Source organism: Trichoderma gamsii (assembly GCF_001481775.2).
Source record: "Trichoderma gamsii strain T6085 chromosome Unknown Scaffold_39.2, whole genome shotgun sequence".
Classification (NCBI taxonomy): Eukaryota; Fungi; Ascomycota; class Sordariomycetes; order Hypocreales; family Hypocreaceae; genus Trichoderma; species Trichoderma gamsii.
Genome location: NW_020171376.1, coordinates 185208 through 209028, shown reverse-complemented (window position 1 = coordinate 209028; position 23821 = coordinate 185208). Strand labels below are relative to the sequence as shown.

Below are 23821 nucleotides of genomic sequence, written 5' to 3'. Positions count from 1 at the left end.
GCTGGACTTTTCAGGAGGCTCTACTTTCATCACGAAACGTTTTCTTTCAGAAACATATTTTCTCTTACGCTTGGGGAGACCAGCACATCCTCGCGGATGGATTTCGTTTACTTCATGATGAATTCTTGTCAAGTAGTAAACTGATACCTAACGATCCGATAAGAGGATGGTATAAATCGATGCAAGACTATAGCAAAAGACGGCTTACTTATGAGACTGATAAATTTCCCGCCATTTCTGCGCTCGCCAAGTTAATCTCTGAGGAGAATCCCGGTCAAGAATACCTAGCAGGGCTCTGGAAATCAGATCTTCACAGGGGACTTCTATGGTCTCCGTTCCCGAAGCGCAATGTACAGGATGTTCTGGAGCCTTGCTCTCACGGGTACAGGTTCAAACACGTCTCTCAAGAATATATTGCGCCTTCATGGAGCTGGGCCAGCTGTCCAGGTCCCGTCAACTGGCTCGGGGAAATCAATGGCCGCCTACCCGCTGATAGCGCCTTCTTCCCCGAGTATAGATTACTTAATGCCGAGGTTGTCGCTGCTGACAGGACAAACTTGTATGGCCGTGTGTCCAGCGCATGCCTTGAGCTTGAGGCAAAATTACTTCGGGTGCCACTTGGCGGCGATGGCAAAGCAAAAGTCGTAAAAAATGCGGACACGGAAAAGACTTACACCTTTGGCTTCTTGTATCTTAATACAACTCATGCTTTCTTATCGCCAAGCGATGAGTACGTTGCGAACTTTTCGCTGGATTGGGATTCTCCGTCCTTGGGTATTTCGGACAGTGCAAACGAACCCGTAGAGCAAATGTGGATGATGCTGACTAGCAGTATTCAACACAAGAAACCGCTGGAAAACCAGTCACGGGGGTTTGCCCCTGGAGAGAATTGCCTGGGTCTGCTATTGCTCCCAACGGAGAACGAGAGGGAGTTCATTAAAGTGGGTATCTGGCTTTATCATCTCTATAAACATCAGGGTAAAAGGCAATGGGAGGGCATTCAGCCACAGTCCATAAGAATTGTCTAGGCTCACCATATAACAAAGACAGGAGAGAGAATGCCAAACTCCAATTGTTTTTCGACTGTCTTTACGAGATCTACGTCTATCAAGTAAGAAATTAGTATAAAGACGCATATTTGCAATTCGACTTTAGAGTGACGGATATAACAGAAATTGTGACTACATGGGTATTGATATCAATCATATCACATCAAGGTGAAGTAGACGTAATATTCAATTAAGTACTCAATGTATACAAAGATGAATTTCACGCGTCACCTGAAGTTAACACTCCTAGTATGCATGCGCATGAGAAAATCGCTAGATCCTACCCAGGTAGTTAAACGAGCATGTCGCAAGCTCTACCCGAGACCTCGCCCATCAAATACACGAAAACGCGCTAGTGAATAGCTTATAGATTTCAACAAGCCCGCACCATTCAACTTGCGGCCTTAGCTCAGCTGGGAGAGCGTCAGACTGAAGTCATTCAGTCATTCAATTGATATCTGAAGGTCGTGTGTTCGATCCACACAGGCCGCATGTTTTTTTGTCACTTTTTCATAACCCCCCCCCCTTTTTTCCCTTCTATACAATAATTCCATCATTTTTTCTAATCTACAACAAAATCGGCCATTCCCAATGCTGAAAACATCTATGAGCTGAAGCCACGGTGTGGTCCGTTCATATTCTCGATAAACTCAAGCACATCAACCCCACTGCAAACCGACCAGAGCGCCGGCCTGCTAATCAATTGTGGCTCTTAATTGACGTTCATGGAGGCACATAGTCAGAAACTTGTCAAAATTATCAATATTCAATTATCGTCGTCTTAATTTATATCCAATCCGCCTTCAGAGTCGCCCTTTAGGAACGCCCTAAAGCACGCTTGGTAAAGAGCATGCATGTCGTGTATATATGTCCTCATGCAGTCCCAAGTAATGAAAAGAGAAAGTGTTATATACAGAAAACCATATCATCAACTCAATCAGCAAATCTCTTGGGCAAGTACCAGAGGATAAAAGCCAAGAAGATGTGAAAAAATATTGCGCCACGTCCAAAAAAGTCGGAAAACCTATGTTGGAAAGTCGTAGTATATACTCAAACACTCATCTTGCGAGCATTCTGTCATGTATATGGCTAGATAATATTGCAACAAGATGAAAAAGGTTTGGTGGCCTCGCCTCTCCCTTTACTGAGCAGGAGGAGGGGGAGGGGGAGGAGGTCGGACGCGCTGTCCCTTCTGGGCGGCCTGAGCACGGTGCCTTGAACGAGTACCGTACTTGGGGAGCTGATCCAGGGCAGATGGCATGGTGACGTTGGCGGATTCGAGATCGATAGCAAGACTGGGGACGCTCTCGAGGGGGATAGTTTCACCAGAGCGCTAAATGGTTTGTCAGTATAAGGCCGATGTTGAGGGTGTTATAAGAAGTGAAGAGGGGAAGGGCTTACAGTGAGGATCTCAACCTCAACATCAGACGAAAAGGCGCTAACAGCGTTACGGTTGCCTCCGTGCAGAAGGGTCCTCATGGGAGTATCGACTGTGAATCCACCGTTGACCGTACCCTCGGCGGGAAGCTTCATGACAATCAAGCTGCCGGCTTTTTGACCAGCAACGTAGACGTTGATTTCGGCGGGGCGAGTCTTAATCTCGGTGACGTTGACGGAAATCTGCGCAAAGTAACGAGTCTGGACAAGGTCGGCGGCACGAGTGTTTCGCTTCGAGGAGCTCTTGGGGCCGTATAGCTGGTTGATGATGGTGCTGACACTGGACTTGATCTGAGCCTGGGTTTTCTGCCAGTACTCGATGCCCTGGTAGGAGTAGCCCATGCCTTGGATGCTCTTGACGGTGTTGGAGGTGTGGAACTGTCCGTTTGCCTGGTAGAATGGCTGCAGCGGAGAGTTGGGAGTAATGGTGGCTCCTGTCTTGCTGTTGAATCGAGACTGGCCCTTGTAGGATGCGGTGAAGACGGGCGAATTAGGCATGATGGCCTCCCAGAACGCCCACATGCGGTCAACGTTGGAGTGGTGCATGAAGCTGTTCCAATATTAGCTTCTACTTGGATTCTATTTATATTACACCATGTTCAACCTACAACAGAGGATCGAAGCCAGAGTAATCGGGAGCAAGGAACTGGTTGCCACAAGCACCATCCCAGTGAATGGCATTGTGAATCTGCTCGACGTTGATACCAGGGCCGCTGGTGGAAGCAAAATCGGCAAAGTTTTGAGAGTTTGTCAGGACGTCATACTGCGCACTTGTTAGCAACCAACATCCACTGATGGCTCAGTATCAACAATGACAGCTTACAATCCAGCCCTTGTAAGGGCGCGCCCGCAGGTTAGCATTAGCCGTGTTAGGATAATTCTCTTGAGGCGAAGGGCAGCGGATCGTGTGGTCTTGACCACCTCCAGAGAATTCTCCATACGAGCCGGTCATGGCGATGCGAGGGAAATAATAAGTCCGGAGAGGGTTGGTGTAAGCGACCGTCTTGATGCCACTGCCGCTGGGGACATTAATATTGAGCGTGTTCGGGACCGTGCAGGCAGGGACGGTGCTATCGGCGGCCCAGTCCCAGTAGGGAGCTCGCAGGCTTGCTGCCGCTGCTTGGTACTTGGCGCGATACTGAGCAGGGTAACCATTGGCGATTTTCTTGGCTACAGACACCAATGCTTGCTAAGTGAAAAGTAAGCCACCGCATTCCTAAACGGAGGCATGACGGTGAGAGACGCTAGAAATATCATACCTCGAAAAGCAGAACATAAGGCCGATGCCAAGTGAGAAAGATGTCCTCCTAAAGACATGTCAGAGGCAGTTCATGATAGCGTCGGGGGGTTCAGTGAATGGACAGGCGCCTTTGCGAGGACATACACCGTGAGGACAGTACCCCAGCCATCCGTCTCCTGATCGGGCTCCGGCTTTGTTGTATTCGATATACGGTGCGCCGTGGATGCCTAGCGAGTGTTACTAATGGCTCCGAGAGTCATGCCATCAAATAAGAAAAGAATTACCGGCAATCTGGAAGAAGCTGTAAGGGTCGTGGGAGTCCAGCTTGGACATGTTATACATGGCCTGAACATAGAGATCCCTATTACATAATGAGCACCACGTTCTCATCTTCCCTCGCTTGGCAGGACTAGAACAGTCATTTGGGTTCTTACCATTGCGGCCCAGCCTTGACCAAGTCATTGATATTTTGTCTCAGAGGCACAGCGGAACCAGAAGAGACGGGAACACCAGTGACGGGGACGTGTGCTGTACCCTGTGCGAGTGAAACTGCGGCCAAGGCCAGCACCGAGACGGAAGCTTGCAACATCATGATGCGCTTCGGTTTAAACGAATGTGTGGTCGAAGAAGAAAGGAAAAAGAAGAACGAAAGAAAGCTGTGAAGAGTCCAGAGACAGAATAGGAGAAATAAAAAAGGGACCTGGATGAGAGTTGGGTAAACGGCGCGGCTCCTGTAATGTGGGAACTTGGAAGTACGGATTGAAAGCGAGCTCCCTTCCCTATACAGGCAAGTCGGTTCTTCTTCCTGCTGTAGGCGAAGGCCAAACGACTAAGAGGCTGATATAGAATATATATACGACACCAATCCAGCTGAATGGATTATGCCATGTGACAGGGGTGGGGGAGAACGAGGATGGGAGGGATTCTCCAGGTCGGCTAGGGGAGGACAGCAGCAGCAGGCTGGCGATTTTGTATTATTTGCTTTGGCAGCTTCTTGGGATTAGCTGCCGGATCGTCCACCCCACCCACACGAGTACATACCGTTCGAGTATACACAGACACACGCTCGCTCGAATCCCAGGGCTACTTGGCTGGTACGGCATACAGGGCGCCGGGAACTCGGCAGCAGAGCAAGAGCAAACGAAATCGAGGAATGGCAGATCAGAGGAGCCGTCACCCACGCTGCATGTTGTTAGTGTTAAGCATGCGTTCATTCACCACTGGCTTCTTTTCAGGGGGCTGGCCAACGCCCATCCCTGAACAAAGATTTTAGCCTCTTTGTTTAGTTTATTTTTGTTCTTCCTTTCTCTTCTTTCTTCCCACGCGGCAATGCTAGTGGACAAAGCCGTACCCGCCGTGCCTGAGCAATACGATACGGACGCCGCAAGGGAGGAAAGCGAAAGGGATGAACCTCCGTCGTGGAGACGCTCCCAAGCAGCGCCACGCCACGGCCTCGGGGGCCAAGCCCGATTGGCAGCAGTTTGGCAGCAGAAACATCTAGGCTGGGCACGATACGAGGAGCTTAGGGATGCGCATATCCAATCCCACACAAGGGCAAGCTGTGCGGCGAGGCTACCAGTCGGCTCCAGACTTGATTCAGCCCTAGCGTCAGGGCCTGGGCCAATGGTGTCGAAACCGCCCCATGCCACGACTGGAGATTCGACAGGCGTCTTGGCGTCGAGGAGATTTCAGGACGCTGGAGGCGTGCGGGGATGGGTCCATTATTCGCCAGGCCCGATGCGCCTTTGATAGGCTCGCGCGTGAAGATCGAGCGAGAGCGACGAGCGCGATGAGCGGTGCGCTGGTCTGAGACATGCTCGCCGGCGAAGCGCCGACAGCTTTTGCGCTGGCGGCTGGCAATGCCATGCTTGTAAGTTGTGCAAGGACAGACGGTAGGCGCCGTTGCTGGCTGGGAGACGCAGCATGACGTCTGCTCCCTGCGTGCGATTTGACGATCGTCTCCTCTTTTTTCTCTTGTCGTTGTTGTTGTTCTTGCTCCCTACGGGATTACCGGCTCATGGCCAAGCCACGGAGCATCAAAGGGAGGTGTAATATTCTAGTGTTCTTCCAGTTCCTTTGTCATTTCTCTTTTTACGTCCTTCTCTTTTGAGATCCAGCCGAGTGCCGATAGACTGCTGACAGGCCAGGGATGTCGATAGCCTTTTTGGAAAGACAGGTGCATTGTGATTAAGTTTTTTTTCTAGCTTATATCCGGGCAAAGCTTGTATCGTCCACGTGGAGCTATGCTTATAGCAGCAATAATCCCCAGCAAAGGGGTTTGTCGCTTGATCCAACTCTCGCAATGCTGCATGAGAAGCAAGATCAGCGAACCGCCGTGGATGCAGGCGCATGTGCTGTATGCCGTAAGAGTTGCGCGCCATCGCCAGCCATCGCGCCACTAGCGACCTAGCAGCAGGCATTGCATTGCCCTTGACGCCCAAAGCTGGCCATCTCGTGGTTCAATCCGCGTGCCACAGCGTCAACGCTCGCTGTGCTGCCAATGGCCTCGACGGCTCTCCGCCTCACCGTCTGTCGATCCATGTGAAAGTGGACCGGGCACGCGTGTGTTTTGTTTTGTGCTCCCTGGGAATCTCAGCTGCCGCAAACCAGCCATTCGATGCGTGGCTTCGGTTGGGCCTTTGTCCTGTGTCTCACTGGTGAGATCCATCGCTGCGACCTGGTGATGGAGCAAAGTAGCCATGTATTAGCATTACTACCAGCATCAAAGCTCCATAACAGCGGTACTACATACTGGTGCTCATGCCAGTAGTATTCGGACACTGCATTCTGGCTTCAGCGCGTGATAATTTTAGAAGCAGAATTAAAATTACGCATTCGAATAAACAAAGAGGTGGCGTTTTGGACTGGTCTAGTGCCTGGAATTGGAGGGTCTGAAAATCGGCTCCTTCGGCGTAGCATTTTAAGGCACCGGAGGCACCGATTTTCCCTCCGCCGGAGCCTCTAGGCGTGCACCACTGCCTAATCCAAACAGGCTGCCCTCAAACTATTGGGCAATAGTCGGAGAAAAGGATCGAGAAGCTCCAATGGAAAGCGCCAGATGGCATTGTTCTAATCTATTAGCCTTTGATGCCCAAGTCTATACGAAGAGCAGCTCTGTGCTGATCATGCTGCGAGGAGGTTTGACACCGGGAAAAGAGGCGAAAAGGGATACGAAGAAGGGTTGAACATATCTCGTAATGCCAATGCTACCTGGAGCCAATTCTAACATATGCGTGTGCTACTACTGTCTACGGTTACGGACACCAACATTCATCTTATTTCCTGAGTAAATACCGATTGTTGGCGCTAGATCAACTGAATCTACTATTGCCAACTGAACCATGTTCCGGACAGCCTTGCATCAACTGAAATTCATCACCGCCGCGCTAGCAGTAGTTCAGGTGCTGCTCATCTCATGTTCTTTTTATATATCACGAGCTCTCCCTACATGTATCGCACATATACGAGACACACCCGCCATAGGCATGATAATACACTCTCAGCTATCTAAACACCATGAGTTCAGTGGCTGAAAGGTCAGTCTAGTGCATCTATGAGTTGGAAGATAGTCCAAACTTGGCACAAAACCTTCTGCAGGTATATCCTGAAGGATCAATTGCCCCTATGTTGGACTCTTAATTCTTGATATTGGTCAATGGGGCCAAAACAAAAGGCCTCGGCCGCTGACTGCAGCTGCCCGTAAACCTCCTCATTTAGAAACAAGTTTTGCTGCTATTCTTGGCCAGCCTCGGCACCCTCACAGAGTAACGTTACGAGCTGCAATTTCACGCTTGAAATAGCACATGGTTATATGGCGTATGGAGCGTATCGCAGGTATTACAGATCGAAGGCCCTGCCAGCAGCCATCCTGGGCGTGTTAGTCGAGCTGAACCATCTAGAAGCGCGCTGGAAACGCTCATAGGACAGTCACTTCGTACCAGGTCGTATCATAATCTCACGAGTATAAGACATTTGTGCACCAACTCTGCATGTACACAAAGTCGGATATAATTCTGAATCATTCACAAGCTACTGTAATATGTCTGTAGCTTACATCGACGAATCTCGGCAAACGTCCAGTCTTCATCTCTCTACTTAGCGCGCTAGAAGCTCCTAAAGAATACGAGCCAGCAAAATTGAGTCTTCGCCAAGAATGAAAAGCTCCTTTCGAAACCGATATATCGTTTTCAGAAGTTTTATTTTTTGTAATTAAATCACCAGATTTGGCCGCTCACTTTCTGGTGTGACGTATCTCCTTGAAGTTGCAGGACAAGCTGGGCTCCCAATGAGGCGCACTTTTCTCAGCTCGTCGTGGTCATATGCTCAGCTCCAAATTGAGATTATACTTTGAGCCTTGCAAGCTAAACACTTAATCGTATGTTCGTTCTTTCATGCACCCTTTAGTTAAAAAAAGAGCAAAAGATGGCAAATGACTAAAGAAGCCGATTAACAGTAGCCTTGAATCAACCTACTCAACAACCATTGGGCGTCCATCTCAAATGGCTTTAAGCTTACTTCGTATTACCTCCATCCCCTCCGCTTCGTGGCGTCTTACACATTCTCTTTTTCTCCCTCTTGCTTCACCGCACCAGCTATTTTCAGGCTGCTTGTTGTTCTGCATAAAAGTTTCGATTCATTCATATAGCCAGCCCTGCTTAGCTCCATTGTTCTACGGCAGATCTCAAGTTGCTAGCCGCATGTCACCCGAATTGGTATCATCTCCAGCGCATATCTTTCCATCTTCGTATACCCAATTGACGTCAAAGACGATTCAGCTGTCCATCTAGCCTACCAGGGGGCTATTTCCTTATCTGGATATGATCATCCACAAACTCGAGTCGCCCAGATTGGCTCGAACATGGATGAACTGAACCCCATTAGCACCATTCGTATTGAAAAGGAGGCGGTATGACAGGCTGCACGTGGTGATGTCAACCATTGCGCTGGCCATGGGCGCTAACTCGGCTGTGGCAGAGTTGGACAAAAAGGAAAAACGGCTGCTCACTCCATTAGTTACGTTTCTTGTCTTTGACGATCGAGAACGTTTTTTTTTGTAAACCCCGTCGGAAAGAAAGCAGGCAAATTGGAACAAATGGCCCAAATTCCGCTGCTCAACCTTAATTCAAACCTGTGAACGGCTACACGAGACATCATAGCGCGCTTCTCACTTCAGCCAATGATACTATCATAGCCCTCTCAGAGCTGAAAGAGCACAGCATCTCATCTACTGCAAGATTGCACAAAACATTGTATTCCAAAAAAGTAGAAAAAAAGGCACTGCCGCCCGAATGCTCAACAAAATCAGACCATGCCGTACTCTTTCGCCTTTATCTTTACAATAGCCAACATATGGTTTGCCTCAGCCGGATTTATGACCATACCCTCCCTGCCTTCCCATTCTTCGAGACATTTCCAAACAAAAGGAAATAAAAAGAGAAAAGGAAAAAGAAAAAAAGAAAAAGCATCTGGGGCAACTATGGTACCATTGAAGGGGAAGAAAAGGGAAGAAAAAAATGTGCCAGAAAGTGACATACACAATGCTATTGACGCTTCCCCCCTTGAGAAAAAAACCTTATCCATGCCTTTTGTTATGTAGTAGTAGTAGTAGTCATAAAAGTCGTTTATGTAGCTGCCTCAGTCTCTCATTGGTGGTCTGATTTCTGCCCGAAATCCTCAGCCTCAGCTTTGGGATCTACCCCACGATGACAAGCTCGTCATCGTCGTCGGGTAAGATCACCTGCCGGTCGGCCAGATTCCTTTCGGACAAGTTGCCAAGGCTCTCGCGGCCAGCCTCTCGGATTCCCTTTTCCGTGACAAACCGTGTCTTCTTCCGAAGCGGTGGCTGCTCTGGCTTGAGCTTCTCCCCTTCCTTCATGCTCGAGAGCTTGTCCTTTAACGCGCCGCCCCAGCCAAGGCCGGACGGCCTGCTGTGAGTAGTACTATTACTATTGCTACTGTTGCTCCGCGTAAGAGATCCAGTCTGAGAACTACCCGTCCGTTTCCTTTTCACAGGACTGAGGTGGATGTCACGAGCCTTGTCCAGGAGGCCGAGCGAGGCTGCATCTGGCTTTTCGGGTTCAGTAAAGGGATCTGCCGTGTTGAAGAGTTGCTGGCTCGAGCTCATGCTGCTGGGTGCCAGGCCTGCATCGGTTCGAGATCTTGCGCGCTGCATATATTCTCTCCCAGCCGCATTGCCGACTTCACCAAGCTTTTTCATCATTTCGCGCTCCTTTTCCTTGGCTTCCATATTGCGTCGTAGAAACTCGGCCTTGTCCTTCCTATCTGAAGGATCTCGATCTTTGCCATCAAGTAGCTCTGAAGCCGTATGCCCTCGCGCCGCGTACCAATGTGTCTTGGTCTCCCAGTCGTAGTCTGTGTTTTTCTTCTTCACCGGCTCAAAAACTTCTACGGAGCTTTTGCCCTGAAAACGAGCGCGAGTACCAAAGCCACTCGAGTTGACTTCCATTCGTGCACTTCGCTGCTTCCGGATGGCTTCGTTGGAATGGAACTCGCAGAATTGCGTCCGCTTCTTGTTCACCCAAGATCTGCACATTTCTCCGTCTTTTTTGATTGCCTGGCAGAAGCCCAAGTCGCGAGCTGACCCAACCTCGAGTATCGTATCCTCGTCCGAATTAATGACCAGACTAAACCGTCCAGTATCTTGTCTTCCAGGTGGTGGTGGCATCAGATTGGGGTTAAGAATGGCGACAACAGTTCCTTCTGTGAGCTTCCAGTATTTAGTGAAGCCCGAGTTGAATAGAAATAGATCCAGTTCGTATTCCAAGTCGACTAGAGTCAGTACCATGTATTTGCCACGATCCTCGTCTTTCTGTCCATTCTTCCCCGCGGCGGGCTTATGCGCTCGGGGCTCTGACTTCTTTGCTACAATCGCAAAGACGATAATGTCCTCTTCGACATCTGGCAGGGCAAAGTCTGGACCCTTGACCTCTCGCAACAGATCTTTGATATTGAATATTTTCTTGCCAGAAACATGCCTAGCTACGACTCGATTGGGTAATATCCGTTTAGAAAGATGTATGCTAGAGTAAGGTTCAAATGACCCTTGCTCTTCCGTGGAGATGTCACTCGTCGGCAAGCTGTTTTTACGCCTTTGAGAGGACTGTATGAATGGGGGAATATTGCCATAAGGGGGATTGCCGTTTCTGCCTGCAGTATCGCGCAAATCAGAAACCGTACGGGTCCGTTGCAACACCACAGGTGGTTTCGATTTGCCAAGGATCTCGTCCCTGCTAAAAGTCGGGGCCTGCAAAGGCTCGTCTGGAATGTCGACGGCATTCTTCTTGTATTCTTCCATTTCCTCCTTGCCAATTCCGACGAATGCGCTGGATCTCAGCTTGGATATCCTCTCTTGTCTTTCGGCGCGAGACACTTCTTCTGACCTTGCGGATGCCAATCGCTCATTGAAACTGAGTGACCGGAATCCTTCGGGCGACGACATTCCCGATGGACTAGCTGCCTTTGGCTTCTCTGAATAGCTTCTCTGTCCCGCTCTGTCGATGCTTGCCGGCCTTCGAAAGCTTGGAGCGCGTTTTAGCGAAACATCCTTTGCCCGCAGCCCCTTGTCGATGCCTAGCAGCACTCTACTTGGCGATTTTGGATCCTGTGGAGGCTGTAGTTTCCGAACGGGAGATGCGGGGACCTGTACCATATTCTGCGACGCAGGCCGTGGATGACTCTCTGGCGTTGGTGTAGTCCCGCGAACAGCGCGTCGTGGCTGGACGCTTGATGTAACGGAGTTTGAGCGGGAGTGTCTGCCCTGAGCAGCATTTTCGCGGGCCTTTTGCAGTTTCTTCAGCTTCAATCGAGCCTGGATCTCTTGCAGCTTCAGCTGGAGCGTCTCCTCATCGTCGTCGTCATCGTCATCCATCTGTTCCTGAAGCGCCCCGGATCGCGCCATGACCGATGCCGTAGCCCTGCTGCTCTTGGATGGAGAGGGCGTGGGTGTCGGCGAGGTCTGATTCATCATTTCTCGGTAGCGCTGGCGACCTTTCGGGGTGCTCATGAGGGCTTCGTGGGGCGACCGAGGAGGCCAAGAGGTCTCTGACTCTTGCGGTCCTGCTGGGCGGTCAGTCGCAATTAGCAGCGGCAGCGGCCTGGGCCACTCACCGTGGGCCATGGTGGTGATGCTATGCTATGCTATGCTGATGCTGATGCTGGTGGATTGTCGGGTTCGCGGTCCTGCGCCTCTGCCCAACCACTCCAACCACCCCCCCGGATCTATCTCAGGCACGACAACGCAGGGCACCAGCAGCTAGGCCCAGGCTCCCTTGTGATCCGTCAGCGCTCTGGGGCCATACGGAGGCGACGGGCTAAGCGGCCGCAGATGATGTTTTCGCTTCTCGACAGGGCCTGCGACACGGGCAGCTCGGCGGGGAAGCGCACAGATGCAGCGACAAGCGAGACGGGACGAGATGCGAGCGCCAATGATGGACAGATTCCTGTAAGAATAAATGCCAGTAGGGCAGTATCGATGGTAGATGAAAGAGAGAAGGAAAGTAAACACTGGTCGCAAGCGCTGTTGATCTTGCGGGCGTTGGCTTGTTGATCCAGCTTTTGCTACGATAGGCCTAGCACAGGTAAAAAATGATGCGCTGTTCGGGCACCGCTTGTGCCAGCCGGTAAGGCTTGGACACACAAATCGTGGGCGGTGGGGACTCGGCAGTGGCTGCACAGCTTGACTGGCTGAGGTGGAGCGCATCGCCAAAGGCTAAAACGCGGGACTGGCGCAGAACGCGTAAATCGCGTCTTTAGACTTTGGCAGGGGTCGGAATGCGACAAAACCAAGCCGGTGCCTTTTTACACGCCCATGAGCAGCAAGAGGCAGAGGAAGGCTTTTGCATGCGACAGTGCGGTTTAGACTAGGAAAAGGTTCATTGGGCGTTCGATAGCACCTAAACAGCTGCAAAGGAGTAGACCAAGTGCAGCAATCGCGTCAATTGCGCTTGCGACACCGCCATGGCGAGGACACGATCAACGAAGCCCTCGACGGCGGCTTCGGCCACAGATTCCGACTCGACCAAGTCAAAATCGACAATTACCCTCGTCTCCCACACCGGCGAGGCTCCCAAAGTCTTCATTCTGCCGTCAAAGGCCACTCCGGATGCCCGAATTGTTACGCTCCCGAATCCACGAAGCTCACAGCCGTCGCGATACCTCGCATGTCCCGAAACCGGCATCTATGAATTCACAAAATTAGCGACGCCGAAATCAGTGCCCCGAAGTTGGCTTATTGAGGCTGTGCCCAACTCCAATGGAACAAACACAAACAACCAAGGCGCAGGACCAAGCGCGCAGGTGACCATGGCATCAGAGCTCTTTGTAGCAACAGCTATTGATCCTCTCTTCCTGGTGCTGCCAGCGTTGGCCGACGCCAAGGCATCAAAGGGGTCAAATGAATTCAAGCGGTTATTTCTTTCAAGCGATGACCACTTGGATAAGCTACCACAGGAGAACTCACATTTATCCGAGATTATGCGCTGGGGGACAACGCGGCGACTGATAGAAAGCCGGATGGGTGCAGTTTGCGACACGATTGAGGCTGGTGATGAAGCCATGTTTCGGCTAAATGAGAAGAAACTCTTGGACGTTGTCTTTCAAAAGGCCAAGAGGATGAGCGAGAGTGGCTTGCCACCGAGCATGGAAGACAAGTTTGTGAAAAAGGTTCTTCAGGCACCGATGATGCATAGAGTGGTGCGGACAGGAGAGAGTCAGCTGAGCGGTAATAACACCGACTCGACATCTTCTACTCCACAGACAGAGTCGGCAACATCTCAGTCTACAGAATCAACCACCGAGACTAGCGATACATCAGTATCTCAAGCAAGTACAGCTGCAACATCAGTCGCTGATGAGCCGGCAGAGGAGAACTTTGCCAGTTCGTTACAAGCCTCACCAGAAGTTGTCGAGCAGCAAAGACTGAAAGTAGCGTTTGAGTTTATCTGCTCTAGCTACGTGGCCCCTTTGTTGGCAGACAATCTCCAAAAGTCATTTTCTGGAACAGGAGGTCTCAAAGATTTTTCTCTTCTCAATGATTACATGGCCAGTCTCGAGAAGCTTCGGTCAGAAACCATGGCAGTGAGAGCACAGGACTACGGACGCAAGAGAAATCAAGATGAATTGGACGATGAGGCTCGGTTGGAGAAGAAGAGGAAGATGGAAGAGGAAAAGAAGAAGAAAGCAAGCGAAAGTCGCGGAGTCCGGGACCTCAAAAAGGTCAACACCAGCGGCATGAAGAAGCTAAGTCACTTTTTTCAGAAGAAATAGCATTGTTACAGCTTACACATTTATGGGTATCTACGGTATATCGAATAATGAAACAAAAATGAACCCCCTGTTATCAACATCCACGGCCGAGCTCCAACTAACACGACTATTTGGCTCTGCCGTAACGACTCCTAGTCGTCCCAAGCCCTCTCCCAATACCAGACGTGCCACGACTACTTGAGGAGGCTGAAGCGCTGTTACTTGAGGAATACCTTGAGCGGGTGGCAATCCTTGATGACCCTGTAGCTATCCTTGTTCGACCACGAGCTCCACGAGCTCCACGGCCGGAGGGAGCCCCGCGAGCACCTCGAGCGGCAGCTGATGCAGGCAACTTTCTCCTCTGCTCGTCTTCTTCCCGCCGTCGCCGGAGCTCTTCTTTTCGCTCCTCTTCCTCGGCCGCTTTGCGCGCCTCAGCCTGTTGCTTGCGCAGCGCTTCTGCTTCAATCTCCGCCAAGTCATCTGTTGCGCCTTTCCATGTCGGGTCGAGGATGAGGCGCTGGTTGTGTTCTGTCTGTGATAGGATGCGAGTCCAGGTATTGAGAAGCGTAGAAGCATTCGAAACGGTTTTGGAGACGGACTGGGGTGTGCGTCATATGTCAGCGCCTGTTATAACGCATCTTATACATACGCTGCTTAGTTTGAGGACCTACCTCCATGTTTCCGCCGGCCCGCTGCAGAGTGCCTATGACACCTTCAATGACCTCATTGATCTTTCGTACGCCGTCCAGCTCTCTCTTGAGCATTGCATCTCGGTCGACGGGCTCAGATTGGTGGTCGTTTGCCGGTGGCGTTCGTGGGGTTCGAGGGGTTCTAGGAGTCTTTGGTGTTTTCGGATGAGGCTGATCGGGATCGTTTTTGACGGGCGACGTCCAGAGATCTGAATCATCCAGCTCCATTTCGCCAGCCATGTTTGCTTTTCTGATGAAGATCTGAGTTCTTGTGCGGTTCAGCCGAGTACAAATAGGTTAGATAGTGTGCTCGACTGGATGTAAGATATCGTCTGAAATACACCGCAGATGGCCGCGCCTGCAGATATCAAGTGCTTCCTACAAGATGCGTCCAACAGGTGACGTTTACTCGTATGTCGTTGGTCGGAGCGGGGGAGTAGTTTCCAAAATCGCCAATCGTTGCATCAGGCGTCAAATCGTTGAAGTGGCTGAATGGGCAGATCTAGATTGAGTTGTGCAGCGTATAGCACATTTTTTGCGGGCTTGCACCGCTGCTGTGGTGATGCTGTCGACAAGGTTCAAGCTTCACGGTGGATCTCTGTCTCTGCAGACCAATCGCAGCCACTGTGGGCTCCAGAGCCTTGGGCACCGCAAACAAGGGCTGCGGCGCTGTGATTGGCGCGACGTGGCGCGAAACCTACGCGTTGCCGCTGGCTACAGGCGGGGGTGCTCAACGCGTCTTGCCCAGGCTCTGCGCTAGCGACCTTGCAGCGGCCCAGCAAAGGGAGGGCTGGCACACCCATTCCAGCGCCGGCGGTTGCCCCAGCCCCCTCCAGTTTCATTTTGCAGTCTAGCTCCCGGAATCCTGCTCTCCTCCTCTGCCATCCATCACCAAGCATCGTCAAACGAGCACCACTTCGCGATATTATTTTTTTCACGCCATTGCTGAAATTTGCTTCGTCCATCGTGTCATCATCGCTGTCCCCCCCCGATTTGCGCATGGCCCTCCCGCCATAGTATCAAATTCCCGCATCGACGCCATAGACCGCTTTTTCTCCCCGTGCGACGCCTTTTTCTTTGTTTTTGTCGGTTATTGATTTCTGGCTCGTCCCGAGTTCACGTTTCCGCTGTCACGACAGCCTTGGGAGAAGACTCAGGATACACTGGAACTGCGCCTGCGACTTGGCTTCGCTCCATCTCATCGACTCGATTGGCGCTTCATCATCTGATATTTTGGGTTTTCCGGGATCTTGATTTTTCTCATTTTCAAAATGGCTGTCGTCGACGCTACCCCCTCGACGCCTCCCGCTCCATCTTCTTCCATCCGAACGCCACCAGCCCCCCGACTTGGTTATCACGATAGCTGGGAACCGTATTCACCACCACGCAAATCAGCGAGACTGTCTGCACAACGCGTTTCTGCTAGAACGCCATCGCCTCAGCCTGCAACTCGCCAAGCAGCTTCATCGCCTCGCACCGCAGCAAAGTCGGCCGCCCAAAGCTCCGCAGCAATGGCTTCACCAGTTTCCTCACCACGCAAGAAGCGCCAACCTGCCGCCGACTCGGTCCGTCGCGTCGCTGCAGCTGTGGCTACTGTATCTGCCGCTTCATCAGGATCAAAAGACAAGTCTGTCGCTGGCCGAGCCATCGCGTCTTCTTCTCTAATGCTTCCAACGCCCTCTAAAACGCCTCAGAAGCCCCCAACTTCCAAGGAGACTACAGAGATTCAGTCTTTCGCCCGCAATCTATTTCCCGCCGAAGATGCTGATGTATCAAGTCCCCGTAAGAGGCGTTCAAAGAAGTTTTCAAGCGTCACTCTGGAGGGTTTCCGGGCCGAAGTTGAGGAGGATATCGAGATTTTCACCGATTCTCAGGAGCGCATCCCCAAGAAGGATGACAGCAAATTGAACCCTTTTATGGGCAATGCTACCAGTGCTGAGCCCTCTAAACGCCGCACCAAGCGTAAGGTGATGGTCCCTGGCGAAGGAGCTCAGTCGGTGGAGGAAGCAGCGCGCCGTGATGACGGCTTGATTTACGTATTGTAAGCATCCCTACAAACCGTATGATCACGAGAATACCCTCTAACACTCAGACTCAGCCGTGGCAAGAAATTCTTCCGCAAGTTCACCGAATTTGACGCTGAAGTGGAGGATGAAGAATTGGATTCAGATGTTGAGGCTCATTTCTCCAAGCCACTCACACGATCTTCCATCAAGCCCAGGCTACTTTTCCCTACCAAGGCACCGGCTCCAAAGACCAAGCAGATGCTTGAAGAGGAGGAGGCGGCAACTGATGTCGAAGATGCCAAGGATGCTACTGAGGCAGAGGAGACCTCAGCACCTGCACCTGTCGAAACACCTGTCGAAACACCTGTCAAGGCCAAGGAAGAGAGAGCCCAAACCCCAGAGGCTCCGAAATATGCACCCGCATCTCCGCCAGAAACCAGGCGAACCACTCGGTCTACCAACAAGCTGTCCGCTGCCCCAACACCCGCAAAGCGCGTTGGCAAGAAGAGCCCTTTCGACTCATGGCTTCGAACCAAGGAGTCGGCAAACCGATCAGGCACGAAGCGCGCTGCCGGCGAACCACTGGCCGCAGCTCCTGCAAAGAGAACCCGCTCCTAGATGCTACACGGCGGCTCTTCTCTGCTTCAGTTCGTCTCTTCTTTTTCTTTGTTCACTATACCAATAATAGCTTCTGGTTCTTTTCTTTTGTTTTCTATTTGAGAAAGATGTGACAGAAAGGCGAGCCGACACCGCTCTGCACCACTTTCGTTGTGAATTAATTTGGGCATTCGGCAGTGTTGAATATTCTTATCCATCACGACCGGCAAGTGGATATGGATGGAATTGGTCAGTCAGTTTGGCGTTTAGCAGGCAATGTGGATATGTGTGCCATCCGAATAGCAGATGCACAACTTGAAAAGAGATGACAGGCTATGTCACGATGGTCTGCCCTCCAATAAATCACGGTCATGGCTGTACGGTTTTTATCTTTGTGTTGGTTTCATGTATGTGTATTGAATGTAACTAGTGATTGTGGGAATTGCTTGATGTTGGTTGAACTGATTGTAGACAAACAATCTCACTTCTTATACCTCTTATGCCTCTCATGTCTGTTGCTTCCAACATGTATATGTGGTGATGCCCAACCTCCAACTGCTGACACCGACTCAACTCCAGCTTATGCCGCATGTAACCCAGCTCCATAATGGGCGGCACCCAAGACCCCTAGAAGGCCTAAAGATGCCTCTGTATCCAATTGCATGTGCCCTGTAATGTTTGTCGGCTAGTGCCGCTGCCCCACGTCAGCCGCCCCTCGCTCGCGAAAAGTGGTACTTGCGCTTTTCTTACAACCTCGCTTCTCGATTAACGACTCGAATTCTTGCGTGCTTGCTTGAAAGCAGACCGATTATCGGCCACCAGCTGCCAATGGTCTGAGCGTGCCTCTGTTTCTTTGTTTAAATTGTCCTGGAATCCCGCCGACCGCTCTGCCTCCCTCGATCCTCCCTCTACAACCCCCGAAAAAGCTCACAAGATGCACATCCTCGTAACCAACGACGACGGACCGCCCTCGTACCACTCTCCCTACATACACACATTTGTACGGCACTTGGAGCGAGCCGGACACACTGTCTCTGTCTGCGTTCCAGACACTCAGAGATCATGGATTGGCAAAGCGCATATGATCGGCCAGACGCTGAAGCCTGTGTATTACCGCCCCTCGGCCAACAGCCATGGCGACGATATTGAGGGAACAACACATGCTCGGCCGTCTCCCTCGGGCGATGTGGAAGAATGGGTCCTCATTGACGGAACGCCGGCGTCTTGCGTGCAGATTGGCACAAACCACTTCTTCCAGCACAAGGGACCAATTGACTTGGTTGTGAGCGGGCCAAACTATGGGAGGAACAGCACGGCGATATTTGCACTGAGCTCTGGAACATTGGGTGCGGCATTGGAAGCAGCGGCCTGCAGAGACAAGTCTATTGCTCTAAGCTTTTCGCAGACTCATGACGCAAAACTCATCGATGCCGCATGCCGGCACAGCCTTCGGATCATTGAATATCTCTACAAGAACTGGCCCACTGACGGCAGCGCTGATCTGTACACAATCAACGTTCCTCTTGTTGAGAACATTGAGACGAACCCAGTAGTATGGACAGACATTCTACAAAATTACTGGTCCAAAGAAGGCTGCTTTGAGGCTATCGAGCCCCAGGATGAAGCGGAGAGGATAGGGAACGGAGCTGATGGTGCGGTCAACGGGGCTTCCAAAGGACTCACGCATAAAAACTTCAAATGGGCGCCTAAAATCATGGAAGTGCACAAGACTATCCAAGAGGGAGGGCCGGGATCCGATGGATGGGTTGTTAGGGAAGGCCACACAAGGTAAGCGTTGCCATCTATACTGTAGAATTTCGAGGACGGCATCACCAAGTTGCTAACATGATATTTTCTCTGCTAGTGTCACACCTCTCAAGGCAAACTTTGCTAGCTGTGCGGGAGATAAAGCTCTGCAAGAGATCAAGCTGTAAGTACCTCCGCTGCGCTTATGGCATTAGAGTTTTGGATTTCTATTTGTTTTTTTACGAGCCAAAGACGGAACACGCGTTACGATTGATGATATGAACTGCATGTAGACTTGCTTTGCGTAATTGAAAGACTAAAATAGAAGATATTCTTACACTTAATTTTCTTTCAGCCCTCCCATAACATTACCTTCTACAGCAGAACTGGCCATTCGAGAGGGCCCTAAAGATCAAGACAAGTCGAATTCTGGTTTTCAAGCCATCGTGGCATACGAGGACCCTTATGTACAGCCTCTTATTGTAACCGCCCTGAAGGCTGTACTGCCCAAGGAAGCGTTCAATCTCATCACCGATATATCTCCAGACGACTTCAACTTGTCGACAACACTCTCGTCTTCCGATAGCAACGTGTTGCAAATTGTTCCTTACGAAGCAATCGACTTCGAATTTGCTGCCTCACATACTAAAACCAGCCTCATTAACAGCTACATGATCCGGAAAGCGCTTATCAGGAAACACTACCTATCGGCAACGCTGGACCACTGGGCAGCCAAGAACCCCAACTCTGTTCTCAAGAAACATCTCAGGCGCAGCGAGGCCTTTGAAGTAGACTATGCCGAGTTCCTCGACGACGCTCTAATCGAGGCGTTTGATCTCAGGGAGAGCCTAGATCGCAACGCAGAGAAGGAGGACGCAAGTGAGAGAGAATGGTGGATCCTCAAGCCGGGAATGAGTGATCGCGGCCAAGGCATCCGTCTGTTCAGTACCATGGATGAGCTGCAAGACATTTTCGACGGATGGGAGGCCGAGCGACCTGATAGCGACGACGAAGACGAAGACGGCGAAGCAGAGGATGGAGATACCGGCGGTGACTATATCACAGCCTCTCATCTTCGTCATTTCGTGGCTCAGCCGTACATCCATCCTCCCCTGATCCTCTCCCCCGGCGGCCACAAGTTCCACATCCGGACATATGTCCTCTGCACGGGAAGCCTCAACGTCTACGTCTACAAGCACATGCTCGCCCTTTTCGCGGGCAAACCCTACACAGCCCCCTGGGAGGCGCCTACGGATATCGAGGCGTTTCTGACAAACACATGTTTACAAGATTCGCCCAACGAGAACACGGTGCAGCGGTTCTGGAACCTGCCCCTGGAGAAGACGACTGTGCTGGAGAAGGTGTTTGGGCAGATTTGCGAGACGACGGGCGAGGTGTTTGAGGCGGCGGCGAGGGCGATGCCGATCCATTTCCAGACGCTGCCGAATGCGTTTGAGGTGTTTGGGCTGGATTTCATGGTGGATGAGGATGGGGAGGCGTGGTTGTTGGAGATTAACGCGTTTCCGGATTTTAAGCAGACGGGAGGGGATTTGAAGGAGATTGTGGAAGGCTTTTGGAGGGGGGTGGTGAAAGCTGCCGTTGGTCCGTTTTTTGGGGTGCAGGGGATGAGGGAGGGTGAGGAGGATGGGGATATGGTGCTTGTGAGGGAGATTGATTTGGGGAGGAGGTGAGCGGGACTCTACTTTGAATTATTTGCTTTTCGTTTTTGGATAGATATATAGAGAGGCGGGCATTAGAAAAGTTTTTGCTTTTGGTACATATATGATGCGGAGAGTTGTGAAGCAACTGGGAGTTGTTCGTATTAACTCGTACCTACAGATTAAGATTTACCAAGTAATTTCGCTGTTGACAGCTTTGAGTCTCTTTCTTCGAAACAGCCATGTATCAAATGGCGTATTGTCTTCGTATCAATATATACGCAGTCACAGGAGTCTGGGCTGAGCACGTTGGCTACCCTGTAAATATCGTATTCGACCACGCAATTGTGGATCTAGTGTTATCGTTGAACACGAAGATGAAGAAGAAAATTGATTCGTTTCTAGCTCCATTTTTGCTTCTTCTTTCCTTGTTTTTGCTGCCAGTTGGTGAAGTACTTGGCTGGGAAGGTTACTGAGAACTAGAAGTAGGCCTCGTAAAGAGCCTCTTGTAATTTCACCATTGAACGGAAATCCACCGACAAGCAAAATCACTGTTTTGTTAGCGTATAAATCCATCTGTTTTTATTGAGCTACTTATTACCAGTCGCAAAATACATGCAGTTTTGTTCAAATCGATACCGTATACCCATGCGCCATGTTACTTTTTGGGGGGGAGTTGCAACAAGCCTCTTACATCCGTGGAGAGCGTCGAATGTGGCATATCTCTGCGCCCACCTTTACTTTGGAAAGTAGCGACAAGTAAGTAAGGGCAAAGCCTCAAATATGGAGCTGACCTAGTTCGGAGTAGATGAGCAGTAAGATGCTCGCTTGGTGACTGAGTTTGTTGATGGATGCGCGGCATCTTCCTGGAAGCAAGGATGATTCCCAGAATAAGGTAGGTAGTTATGCATACTATAAGGGGCTTAAAACGATTGGCAAAGAACTGGCAGCGGTCCGTGTTCAATAGAAGTGTTCATGAGCCTACGTCTGCTTGGTAGTTTAGTGAATATTTATAAAGTCCATGCATTTCTCGCTGTATTTAATTAAATGTACATTCAAAAGCAGCGTATTTCAGCGTTATATAATCCATAGGGGTATCAATGTAATATCATTGTTTTTTCCAAACCGTATCCAAACCATACGCCAACGCCAGCTTAACTATATTCTGAAGACGTGCAACAAATCAGTCCAATCATCTAGTCCGATATAGCCGCCGGCAATAGAAATGGATCGGCTACGGCTACTAACGAAGAGTCCTCGCTGCCATATCCGCTGTCACCATTGATGAACCAAATATCCATTTCGGGATTCACAGTGGAAGACTCTGAGATTGTCAGTTCCGCATTCTCGCTAGCATCGTCATCCTCGATTTGGTTCAGTCGCTGTTGCTCGGCTAGCCATTCTTGTAGCAGCGGCTCAGTGTCCCCATCATGGTCTATTTGCTCATCATACCAGTCATCACAGAATAGGGTGGTGGCCTGGCTTCCCCCTTCTTCCCAATCAGTCTCCTGTTGGCGTCTGTTGTGTAGTAGCTGTTCCAATACAACTTCTGGCAACAGATAACGAGGCCCGGAATGTACTCGTGGGAAAGTTATGAAGCTCATGTGGTGCGCCAACATACAGCCGCACACGTACGGCACCAGGCAAACATCTGCGGCGATGATTGGCAGCATGAATGGCACTCGCTTCGATATACACATCGCGAGAACGTTGATGGAGGCGAGGTCTGTAAAGAAGAGAATCACGAGCAAATGGATTTGCGCGTACTGGTAGTATTCAAAGCCTCTTATGGATGCTAGATATGCGTTAGGTCAGTTGAAGCCAATAAAGGGATGAAGTGTGTCGTACCGTTGTGCTGGTGCGTCGTCAAGTACAAGACGGTGCAAAATGGCAGGATGCCAAAGACAAAGACACAGGTATAAAGGACTATGAGGCATTAGGTATCTGAACCTCGGTATGGAAAGCCATTGCGGGAGTCCTTACCAAATGGACAAGCTGTCGCCAATAAGATACTGATGTCTTCTCCAATATCCGGAGTGGAATCCCAGGAATCGTACGTCATTGCGTCTGCCGTTTCGATAGAACTCTTAATCTTCAAGTGATTTCGAGATGCAAAACAGAGAGAGATGCAGAGAATGTAAGATGGTTGGATTTTCAAAGAGGGCCTACGAGAACGCTGGTTTTATATACTCTTTTAGCAGCCATCGCCACGCGGCCCTTTTACAACACTCTCTCAAACTATAACAATAAACATCTGTCCTGGCCAAGGTATTAGAAAGTGTAAAGGCTAATTTGATTCTTATTAGAAGCCAGTCCATGATATGTTTGACCGAGGCGGTATAGTTTCCAAGATACACACACAAAAAAAAAAAAAAAAAAAAAAAAAAAGCTTGTTGAGATACTCTACTAGTGATTGACTCATTTCACCACTTGATACGGTTTTCGGTCGTTTTACGGATGATACTCGTGGTAAGAGGCGTATCATTTGTATCTTTCAGAACGCCTTTGTATCTTCACAGAATCCAAGGCTGGGATTGCGTCTGTATTGAAGTAGTTTGTACTCTTTAATAACTTTTCTATCATGCTGTTTTGTCCGCTGAAAGTGAACTATACAGTACCTAGTCATCACTAAATGGTGCATATAGCGCAAGTTACTATCAAGGTACGTACCAGGCATTCTGGTTTGTCGGATATAGCCTGAGCGGCTACAAGCCTTTTGAATTCGGGTGTTCTTGACCGGCGAATGAGTATACCCCCGGGTTGATTAGTTCTAATGCTCTCTCAACTTCTTTAGTATTTTGCGTTCATGTTCTATAAGGAATATTTCCTCACTGTCCCTGGGGCGCGAGGGTATGGACCCGATCATCAGAAGACTCATTCACGATAGCTTCAATTTTACGCGACTGATGTACCTAACTGGCCGAGCACATGACCGCAGCCACCCAAAGCCTTGGTGGGTTACGGATCTCAGGCAAACACCAAATGGCTCAAGGCAATATTCTCGAAGTTTCTTTTATTGGTTCTACGTGGCCTGTGGTCCAAGGCTGGATCAGACGCTGAGGCGTGTTGGCACGAGCCTGTTTTCGATCTGTTTAGGGTCGACCAAAGACAGATTAACTCGCCGACGAGCTTCTAA

The 23821-nt window shown here is 50.3% G+C and overlaps 8 protein-coding genes across 8 annotated transcripts; 4 read left to right on the top strand and 4 right to left on the bottom strand.

Moving 5' to 3' along the window:
• Positions 1-179: 179 nt before the first annotated feature.
• TGAM01_v208814 (hypothetical protein) lies at positions 180-1028 on the top strand (the record flags this gene model as incomplete). Its single annotated transcript, XM_018800782.1, has 1 exon — positions 180-1028. The coding sequence occupies one exon, from the start codon at positions 180-182 to the stop codon at positions 1026-1028; it is 849 nt and encodes a 282-aa protein (XP_018666247.1).
• A 1162-nt stretch (positions 1029-2190) lies between these two features.
• Positions 2191-4318, bottom strand: TGAM01_v208813 (hypothetical protein; the record flags this gene model as incomplete). The annotated part of the gene is made up of 8 exons (XM_018800783.1): positions 2191-2382; positions 2451-3036; positions 3095-3249; positions 3310-3675; positions 3746-3793; positions 3871-3953; positions 4011-4087; positions 4161-4318. 8 exons carry the CDS (start codon positions 4316-4318, stop codon positions 2191-2193), a joined length of 1665 nt encoding a protein of 554 aa, XP_018666248.1.
• Positions 4319-9418: 5100 nt separating this feature from the next.
• On the bottom strand, positions 9419-11863 carry TGAM01_v208812 (minichromosome maintenance protein 10; the record flags this gene model as incomplete). Its single annotated transcript, XM_018800784.1, has 2 exons — positions 9419-11802; positions 11854-11863. 2 exons carry the CDS (start codon positions 11861-11863, stop codon positions 9419-9421), a joined length of 2394 nt encoding a protein of 797 aa, XP_018666249.1.
• An 839-nt stretch (positions 11864-12702) lies between these two features.
• TGAM01_v208811 (hypothetical protein) lies at positions 12703-14010 on the top strand (the record flags this gene model as incomplete). The annotated part of the gene is made up of 1 exon (XM_018800785.1): positions 12703-14010. The coding sequence occupies one exon, from the start codon at positions 12703-12705 to the stop codon at positions 14008-14010; it is 1308 nt and encodes a 435-aa protein (XP_018666250.1).
• Positions 14011-14116: 106 nt separating this feature from the next.
• Positions 14117-14918, bottom strand: TGAM01_v208810 (hypothetical protein; the record flags this gene model as incomplete). Its single annotated transcript, XM_018800786.1, has 2 exons — positions 14117-14587; positions 14661-14918. 2 exons carry the CDS (start codon positions 14916-14918, stop codon positions 14117-14119), a joined length of 729 nt encoding a protein of 242 aa, XP_018666251.1.
• Positions 14919-15949: 1031 nt separating this feature from the next.
• Positions 15950-17302, top strand: TGAM01_v208809 (hypothetical protein; the record flags this gene model as incomplete). The annotated part of the gene is made up of 2 exons (XM_018800787.1): positions 15950-16719; positions 16777-17302. The coding sequence occupies 2 exons, from the start codon at positions 15950-15952 to the stop codon at positions 17300-17302; spliced, it is 1296 nt and encodes a 431-aa protein (XP_018666252.1).
• A 913-nt stretch (positions 17303-18215) lies between these two features.
• Positions 18216-20718, top strand: TGAM01_v208808 (hypothetical protein; the record flags this gene model as incomplete). Its single annotated transcript, XM_018800788.1, has 3 exons — positions 18216-19069; positions 19146-19211; positions 19383-20718. The coding sequence occupies 3 exons, from the start codon at positions 18216-18218 to the stop codon at positions 20716-20718; spliced, it is 2256 nt and encodes a 751-aa protein (XP_018666253.1).
• Positions 20719-21881: 1163 nt separating this feature from the next.
• On the bottom strand, positions 21882-22747 carry TGAM01_v208807 (hypothetical protein; the record flags this gene model as incomplete). Its single annotated transcript, XM_018800789.1, has 4 exons — positions 21882-22203; positions 22321-22480; positions 22534-22611; positions 22669-22747. The coding sequence occupies 4 exons, from the start codon at positions 22745-22747 to the stop codon at positions 21882-21884; spliced, it is 639 nt and encodes a 212-aa protein (XP_018666254.1).
• Between the last annotated feature and the right edge of the window lie 1074 nt (positions 22748-23821).